At 38.5% G+C, this 9790-nt stretch overlaps 1 protein-coding gene across 1 annotated transcript; it reads left to right on the top strand.

Moving 5' to 3' along the window:
- The first annotated feature begins 295 nt into the window (after positions 1 to 295).
- gpr25 (G protein-coupled receptor 25) lies at positions 296 to 1620 on the top strand. Its single transcript, XM_080891414.1, has one exon. It carries the CDS (start codon positions 434 to 436, stop codon positions 1535 to 1537), a length of 1104 nt encoding a protein of 367 aa, XP_080747540.1. The 5' UTR covers positions 296 to 433; the 3' UTR covers positions 1538 to 1620.
- Positions 1621 to 9790: the final 8170 nt, after the last annotated feature.

Below are 9790 nucleotides of genomic sequence, written 5' to 3'. Positions count from 1 at the left end.
GAAATCTGTCCTTTTTTATGAATATAGGCACCATCGTATAACAATCTAGAGTAGAAAGTTGCATAAATATGTATAAGACTTCAAAGTTTTTCAGAAGGAAAACATTTGTAGGAGTTCTATACTTTAAATGCAAAAGTTTTGCACTCATACAATCTGCTGTACCCATAATAATGCACTGTAATATTGGAACATCACGTTATTGTATAGCAAGTTTGATTAATGTGTGTCAAGTTTTTTTGTTTGTTTGTTTTTGGCAGACGGAGAGACGGAGAGACGGAGACGCAGCACAGTAAAGTGAGAGGAAGAGAGCTGAAATAGGATTCTCTGTGGTTAGCACTTGTAATATCAAGCAGCTGCATGCTGACATGGTTAGATTAACCACTCTGCCACAATACAACGGCTGCACTACAGAGCCTCTGTGTGATCTTCCAGAATGGACGGATACACAACTCCTGTAGACTATTTGTACATTTCTGAGAACTACACTGACAATTTTTCGCTTTATGATCTCCAGGAAGAGTGTGAACAAACCCTTAATGGCTCAGAGTACTTTTTGCCTACAATTTATTTCCTGATATTTTTCACAGGATTTGTGGGCAACCTCCTTGTGATCCTAGTGGTGGGAAACAAGAAGAGAGGTGGTCGTCTCGTGGACACCTTTGTTGTCAACTTGGCCCTGGCTGACCTCATCTTTGTCCTGACGCTGCCACTGTGGGCCATTTCTGCAATGAAGAAAAATTACTGGAACTTTGGGCAATTTAGCAACTTTCTCTGCAAGATGAGCAGCTACATGATTGCTGTGAACCGCTTCTCCAATATCTTCTTCCTTACCTGCATGAGTGCTGATCGCTACCTGGCTGTTGTGAAGCTGATGGATTCGAGGTACCTCAGGAGTAGTTTGTGCATTCGTGCCACTTGTCTTGCAGTGTGGGCAAGCTCCTTGGTGCTTGGCATCCCATCTCTGGTGTACCGGAAAGTAGAGAAAGATGGCAATTTCTGTACAGAAGATCGAAGTTCACCTTTTTTTCTTGGAATAAGCCTGGTCATGGCCTTACTCACCTTTATCTTCCCAGTGTTTATCATTATGCTCTGCTATGGCACCATCATCATGCACCTCAACAAGCACTGTGCTGCTGCGGGAAATCCTCGTGCTGAAGCGCGCCGCAAGCACTCCCTGAAGATGGTCCTCTGCATCATAGTGGCCTTTGTGGTGTCCTGGCTCCCCTACAATGTTTTTAAATCCATCACAGTTATTTTACGTCTCGCAGACGTTGAAACCAGCTGTGAAGTTAACTCACAACTTAAAAACGGGCTCATCATCTCCTGCTGCCTGGCATTCCTCAACAGCTGCGTGAATCCAGCCATTTACTTTTTCTTGGACCATCACTTCAGACGACGTGCTGAGATGATGTACAAAACCTGCTTGGGAAAGTCAAAGATGCTGCAGAGCTTCAACTCTTCAGCTTCATTCACCAACGGCTACACTTCAGAGAGCAATGGAACAACTGGTGGGAGAAGTCAAACTCAAATGGTTTAGTAGGAGGAAGATTGATATGGTGAACTCTGGAGGTGTTAAAGTAATAATGTTACTGCCACCCTTAAGATCAATTTAACATCTTGTTTGTGCATCATTATATGTTTTGTTTTTTGATTTTTATGATACTATACTTTCAAATTTGTTTTTGGCCTTTTATTGTATTTAACATATCAAGCATGCATATATTACTTGGAAAAGTATGATATGGATTTTTCTTAAATTGCAATTTTCCCATAATATCTGCTTTGTATGAAATGTATTAATGTTGTAAATATTTTGCATTAACAGACAATATCCTACAGTTGCATTAATTTAGAAATGTAAATAACATTTAACATTTGTAGCTGAACAGATCATTTGGAAAAGTGGAAAATGAAAATCAAAAAATATTCTGTGTCTTCTGTGTATCATTTTTATAACTATTATAATTATTTTCTATATTTGCATAATATGGTTGCAGTTAATAAATAAAATCTGAACAAAAATGTTGTGGGACTTAAAACTGAATCCTCTTTAATAAAGCCTCAGATTTCTCTGATGAATTGATACTATGACTAAAAATCTGCTAAAAACAGTAGTTAAATTTAGTTACAGTTACACTTAATTACAGTAGTTACAGTAGTTATGGTTAATAGCGCTAAATGACATAATTTATTATTTTGGTTTAATTTAAATATAAAATTAAACCAAAATAAAATTAAATTAAAATATAATGATCTGCAGATGTATTTCGTAACTTAATTAAAACTCAACAAAAAATTTGTCATCAACATAAAAGGCTGCACACTGAAAACTTTTATTAAAAAAACTCTCCCCAGAGTTTTATTTAATTTTCACAGTTAATTACATAACACTAAAAATAACAATAATAACTAATATAAGTCACAGCGGTACAATTTCAGTTGAGCCAGTTCACTAATGAAGAGTAGATAAATAAGAGATGTCTGTGAAGGTTCTGAGAGATGAGTTCACTGTAGAGTAAAAGTTTGTCTTGTCCTTACAGAGGAAGTGTGTGTTTTCACACATTATTTCTCACACGTTTATTAAAGCTGGCTTTGTTTTGGTTTGGGGGTTTTTAACCTATAATGATAACGCATATTTTGGCACAAAGAAATTACACAACTGCATTAAAATGTGAACAAACAATACTTCTCTAATTGCAGCAGAGCAGCATAGTTCTGCTAGGTGTGAAGCTTAGGGTCTTACAAGGGACCCAACTTCCTTGTCTTGTTATGTTATACTTTGTCTTTTAACTCTACCTAAACAGTTTTATCATTTTAGTACTGATATGAATCAATATCTTCTTTTTCATGGAGCCCAAATAGGTGATAATATATAAAATAAATTTTTAAAAAAACAGAAGTGATGTGGGATTCTCGCTAAAATATGAAGTATAGGGTCAGTGATCTCCATGTGAACTGCAACAGAAACCGAACAGAGATGAGAAGGTGAACATGAGAAAAAAGTGCGCTGACACATATAAGGAGGCACTGAGCTGGCAACCCGAGGTCAACCAACACAGAAAATTGCAACAGGAAGCAACAGTTTGGTTTTGTTGAGTGAGTGGGGGTTGCTTTTTCCTTTTTCTTATTTTTTTCAAATTTTCTTTTACTTATTTATGTTCATGTGTGGTGGAGAGGTCAGGTTATCTGTAACACAAATGTTTAAAAGTTGCATATTACATATTACAATCGTTTTTACATTTACATTTGCATTGTAGCCCCTCACCCACACACACACACACACACACACACACACACACACACACACACACACACACACACACACACACCCTTTTGACCCCAACTCAGACATAATGTGCCCCAAATGCAGTTTCTCAGAAGTCAAATGCATTCGCACGATGGCAAAGGGGACGTCAGGTGTGTGAAAGTTCAAATGTTCATGCTTGCCCACTTGTTTTTCAGTTGTATGAGTGATTTGAATCATGTGAAAAAACAGACTCAGTGCTGGCTGTGAGAATAGGGAAGTCACGAATTCCCCTTTCCTGCTTTTAGATATATCTTACCAGCTTTGGTTATAATGCTGGCACAAATATTTTACCTGCTGTTTCTGGCATATAAAAATCACAGCTGTTAGACAGCTGTATCTTGTGTGTGGAGCGCACATGCACACACTTGAGAAACATTAGTCTATTCTATTCAAATATATAGACACAGTGGACATGTATGTTGCCTGATATAGATAATGGTCTTTACTAAAAAATAGGTGTATATATACTGTGAGTGAATCATGTTTAGGTGGTTTGCGATCTAAAAACAGTCAAAATCCAAACCCTTTATGTTAATATGCAGTTATTTCTGTGTTTTTTGGTTTGGGTTTTTTTTTTTTTTTTTTTTGTTGCACCAGTTTGCCAAAGTCATTTCAGTTAAACTTGTTTTTGCATTTATTGCACAGGTTGCTTTGATGAAATGTTTGCAGATAATCACAGACGATGTGCAAAGAGGGAACCAGAGGTGCCAAGTGCTGCAGCTCTCGGGCTCAACGAACAGCTCTGGGACACTTAGTCATAATATTTTTCTTAACTGACTAAATGTGAAATGTTTCACAAAGATGACATGTGTTCTTGAAAATATATAATGATTCATTCCCTTTTTTGTTGTCTTATTTTTAAAGATGGCATGGGTCGTGTGGGTAACAGGAGATGCTTCTCACACTTCGCCTATGAAGTCAGCATACAAATGCTAAAGCATGCTAATGATGGAAAAATGTTTTCTTCAAAGATTAAACTTTATTTGCAAATAATTTTTTCTTAAATGCAATTAATTCAGTGCAGCCCATGTTGTTGTTAATGCTAAAAGTCACGTGGACTTAACCTGTGAGGTCAACGCTAACTAAATGCTATTTTCACACAGCCAGATTTTATCTCTAACCCAAAACTAAAATACATTTCAAATACGAAATGTTATCAGATTATTTTGTCTACGCTTCAGTTAAAAGCTGTGAACATTTTGCAATGTATCACTTTTATATGACACAACTATAAAAGAAAATCATAAAATAACTTTTACAGGCAATGTCTGCTACCTGATATCTACCCCCAACTGATTTAATTCTGACACTTCTACATTCACAGCAGAAAATCTATGGAAGAAATGCAAATGTTAAAGCTCAAACTCTTCGGGTAAGGAAATGACTTAGTCGTCATTCTGCCAGTCAAGCACACGCAAATTGAAAGGTGAGACCTTGGCACTTGGTTTTTATCAAACCTTTCTTACGTTTGAACTGCCAGTTTCTCTTTCTAGTGTTGGCGTGACTATGAACTTGCAGTGTTCTCATAGCATTATTGCAGTTCTTTCCCCTGCACTTGTTACAAAACCCCTATGGGCTAAAACAGTCGTGCCCTATGCCGTGTGAACGTTTCTGTTCGTTTTTAAAATTAAAAGTAAGTTTATTCTTGAGCCGTTAAGTCATTTTAAGAAAAGAAAATATAATAATAAAACAGTGGTGTTGTATTTTAATGCTGACATCAAAGCTAACTAGAACCATTGTGGCTGTTGGTCCGTGAGTGTAATCTTCAAAATATTTTTGGTTAATGTTTCAGTCTTCACAAAAAGGCCATTTATGTAACTTCTGCAAGTATCAGATTGATTGATTACTCAACACAACTTTCTACTTATTCTTTCAATTATGCTGGATTTACACTTAATATTAGTTTTTATTTTTACTTTATTTTTCCTGTAGTTGTCCCTTGTTTTGGCTTGGATCATAGTTTCTTTAAAGAGTTTTAATGAAAGAGGTTTCAAGGCAAAAACGGCAAATAAATGCATTTCATTCAAATATTAATGTTACTAATTGCAAAAACAAATATAAAATGAGTATGAACGTAAGTACATGCACAGTAGTGTCAAAGTAGCCATCACTTTTTTTTCTTTCTTTTTTTGTTTTTGCCCCACTTCAAGCAGTACCGCAAAATAACGGTGAGCAGCTAAAAAATGTTTACACCCCCTTTCGACCACAAACACATACAACATTTGCAATGAGATCATGCCAGCATTGTAAGCCTCAGATGAGACGACTGGCTGTGGTTTTTATAATCTCATAAACGAAGCCTGCATGAGCAACATTTGATAAACAAGGCGTCTCAAATAAACACTGAAAGATTTAAAATCATGCACCTGCACAGATATGCCTTTGAGACTTTCCTGTAAGGAACCCTGATTAAGATTTAGCAACTTTCTTTCCTTTGCTAACAGGAATAGATCATTTGGCTTATACTGAAAGTTTTCATAATAATTCTACATGAACTGTGTTTCTGAATAATGTGTATGCTATGTTTTTAAAGATAGCTGCTGTTAGAATAAAAAAAGAAAAGAAAAACAAAGGGTAGATGTTTCAGATTTTTTCTGTCTACCTGAAAAATGAAACAACACCTCAACTGATGTGGTTACATGTTGTTGATTACAAGAAGCAAGGAAGTGCTGAGGAAAAAAGAAAAAAAAGACAGACAGACGTTGTTTACTATTAAAAACTGGCTATATCCTCTTTCAATAACACATCCAGATGAAAACATCATCTGCTTTACACTGACTTACAACTCAGGATTTTATTGTGATTATGTCACTCAGTGTTCAGGGCACATAATGGCTTGATGTTTGGGATTAAAAACCACCTGCAAAATCTGAACAAAAACTTAAAAAAAAAACTATAAAAAATCGACTGGTTACATCAGTTAATATTCAGAATTATGTTATTTAGCAGCGCAGTGGTTAGCACTGTCACCACGAAGCAAGAAGGTCCTGGTTTTGAAACCACTCACTTGTGTAGTTTGCATGTTCTTCCCACGCCTGAGTGGGTGCTCTGTTGAAACTCCAGCTTCTTCACAATACAAAGACACACACGTTAGTTTACCTGATGATTCTAAACTGGCTACAAGTGTGAGTGTCTCTGTGCGATGACCCGACAATAGACTGATGGCCTGTCCAGCATGTACTGCCTCTTGATCTGTGACACTGATGACCCTGAATTTAAAATGTAGTGGATATTCAGCTGGAGATTTTTATTGTGGTTGTCCTAAACTGTCATGGTCCTGGGTCGGTGACCCAGCGCTTTTAGTTTATTATCATTTTCTAGTTTATGATGATGATGATGATTATTATTGTTTGAGTTCTATGTATTATATTCGGTCTGCCTTTGAGTCTGCGTCTGTGTCTCTGTCTGTCTATGGTGTCAACCCGTCTATTTGTGAAGCTGTCTGTTTAGTTCTGTGTCTTGTTTGGTTCCCCGTGTTTGAGTTTCCTGCTTTATTGTGAAGGTCTCTGTCTGATGTGAGTGTGTTCAGTTTACGTTTCCCCTGTCCCGTCAGCTCCGATTCCTCCCAGCTGTGTTGCCCTCCTGTCTCTCATCCCCTGATTACTGGTGTGTGTATTTAAGCCCTGTGTGTTCTCCTGCCTGTTACTCGGTGTCAGTCTGTGTTACTCGGTGTCCTGCTCGACGTCTGCCTCTCTGCCTCTCTGCCTCTCTGCCTCTCTGCCTCTCTGCCTCTCTGCCTCTCTGCCTCTCTGCCTCTCTGCCTCTCTGCCTCTCTGCCTCTCTGCCTCTCTGCCTCTCTGCCTCTCTGCCTCTCTGCCTCTCTGCCTCTCTGCCTCTCTGCCTCTCTGCCTCTCTGCCTCTCTGCCTCTCTGCCTCTCTGCCTCTCATCCCTTTGTCGTATGCTCCCAGGTCTGTTATTTTAGTTCTCCCAGTTTAGATGTTTTCAGTTATTTGTCATGCCCCCACTGCTTGTTTGCCACTACACCTTGTAAATAAACTTCACTAGCGTTTTCATCCACTGCTTGCATCTTGGGTCCTCCTTCCTCCACACCACACGGCTCGCCTTCCCAGCCGTGACAGTAACATTTATTAGACTTACCGGAAAATTGTCTTCTTCGAATCATTCCTTTTTTTTAAATAAACCTCATTTGTTGGCCTTTGTTAGTTTTGAAACCTGCTACGCAGGCATAATATTTTCTCCTACACGGAGGGACTCATAAGAGGAAATATGTTATGAGTGTAATGTAGAGTGATAAGAAAAAGAAAGCTTTCACAGGACTCTATGCGGTCTATACAGTACAGGACTCTGTGAAAATCGACGTTGCCTTATCATACAGTAATAACTTGACGCAACGTGAAGTTTCTGTATGACTTGAACAGTCTCTCACATCATTGTGAAGGAATTTTGTTCCACTATTCTTTGAGCGTTGCTTCAGTTCCTTGAGGTTTGTGGGTATTTTTCTATGCACAACTCTCTTAACACACCACAGCATCTAAACAGGCTTGAGGTCTTGACTTTGAATGGGCAACTCCAACATCTTCTTTTCCGCAATTCTGTTGTAGATTTGCTTGTAGCACAAAGCTGTAGCTGTTGCACAGCTCACATTGGATTCTAGAATACTTTGGTATGCAGAGAAGTCCACGCTTTACTCAATGATTGCAAGCTGCCAAGGTGCTGTGGTTGCAAACAAGCCTAAATCATCACCCCACCACCATCGTGCTTGACACTTGGTATGAGGTGTTTGTGCTTATGTGCTTTTGCTCTCCCCAAATGTACCACTTTGCATTATGGCCAAACATCTCCAGCTTGTTTGTGGATCCAGATGAAACTTTGCAAACGTAAGACATGCTGCCAGGTTGTGTTTTTTTTTTTCTTCCAAACAAACCATATTTGTTCAGTCTCATTTTCTTATCAACATGCTGAGTCCTGCAGCGTCTTAGAAATAACTCTTGCGTTTTTGCAATTTCTCTGAGTATTTCAAGGTGTCATCTTCCAGTGAATTTGCTCAACATCTATTCCTGGAAAGACTGTGGCATTGCGTTAACACAAGCCTGAATGCTTCAGGCCAGCAAACTGACAGAACTTCTGCAGTTATAGAGGTGGTCACACTTACTGTTGATCAATGAATGAAGTGCATTTAATTAGCAGCGGCCACTTACCTTCTTAACCCTAGAACACTATCGTTATAAATAGTAACACAATCACTAATGCCAGGTGATTTTTACCCGATATAATATGACCAATAAAAAGTACTTTTCATCAAAATATATCAAAATATGACAACACATGACAAGTTAGAGTTGTCTTCTTTTACTTTCAACTGTACCATGTCTAACAAAATGAAAAAGTGTCATGGGTGGACCCTAAAATAATGCTCCAAAATTACAGAAAGATTAGGAATTCAAGAATAAAAAAATTCCTAAAAAAAAATAATGACACTGGAAAGCTGGTCTTTGGTCCACCCATTAGTGGGGATATTTGAGACTTCCCTGGTGAAGGCACAGTCTCTTTGACACGCTAACACCTGTGGGAGAGAGAAATCATGTAAATGTATTTGCTCGGGTGAAAATCACCCAGCGATAGTGTTCTATCGTAAGTACACTCTCTTAAATGAGAGCGTACTTAGTTTTTCACAGGACTGCATTGTTTACAGGGAACTCAGAGTAAGGTGCGGGTGACCTCTAGTGGACGTTTCGATAGAATTCTAATGTATGTGTATCCTACCTCTTATTAGTCATCCTAATAAAGATTCACAGTGAGAGTTTTGTTGTTGTTTGGTTTTTGGTTTTTGCTTTTGTTTCTTTGTTTGTGACTTTAAAAAAAAAAATTTGATGACCAATACATGATTCTTTATGAGGACTCATGCATTGGTCATCTGTAGCTCACTACCCGTAAGTGGTGCTGCCTTCACAATCCTATCTAACATTCGGAATTTCTTACATCCGAGTGGCTGACACAGCGTGTAGGCCAGTGGCGGCTGGCCCATAGGGGGCGCTCGGGCTCCGCCCCCCCAAATGTGGAGGAGTAAAAATATATATTTTTAAAAAATTCATCAATGATAGTTTTACTATGTGTGTGCCCATATACAGCCAGGCGTATTTTAACATTTTCACCAGCTGACTCATTAAAGTTCAACCAACAAACGGTGTTTTTCTTCTTCTGGGGCGCTCGTCAAAGCGCCCTTGATATGCAGCGAAATAGCCTATCATTAAATGGTTGCCAGGGGAAAATAATAAATATTTGACCTATCAGCGTCGCTGAATTAAATGGTTTGGGGGCGCTTAAAATTGCGCCCCTGCAGAAAACGCGCGAAGATTTGCTGTTCTAGAATTTTACCTCAGTCAGTAGCCTAAGTGAGCTATAAGGTCAGAGAGAGACGATGGCAGCGGTATTGTTAACGGTTGAGGCACAGCCTCCCCCAAATTCGGTTAGATCGCTTCTAACCTACCCTTTTGCCAGAAGGACAATGGCAGAAAAACTGC

The sequence above is a fragment of the Rhamphochromis sp. 'chilingali' genome (genome assembly GCF_963969265.1).
Source record: "Rhamphochromis sp. 'chilingali' genome assembly, chromosome: 9".
Classification (NCBI taxonomy): Eukaryota; Metazoa; Chordata; class Actinopteri; order Cichliformes; family Cichlidae; genus Rhamphochromis; species Rhamphochromis sp. 'chilingali'.
The sequence above is the reverse complement of the archived record's forward strand: the minus strand, read 5'-3'. Positions and strand labels throughout refer to the sequence as shown.

Excerpts from the sequence above, each read along its gene's own strand:
- gpr25 (XM_080891414.1), top strand. The coding sequence starts at position 434 with ATGGACGGATACACAACTCCTGTAGACTATTTGTACATTTCTGAGAAC.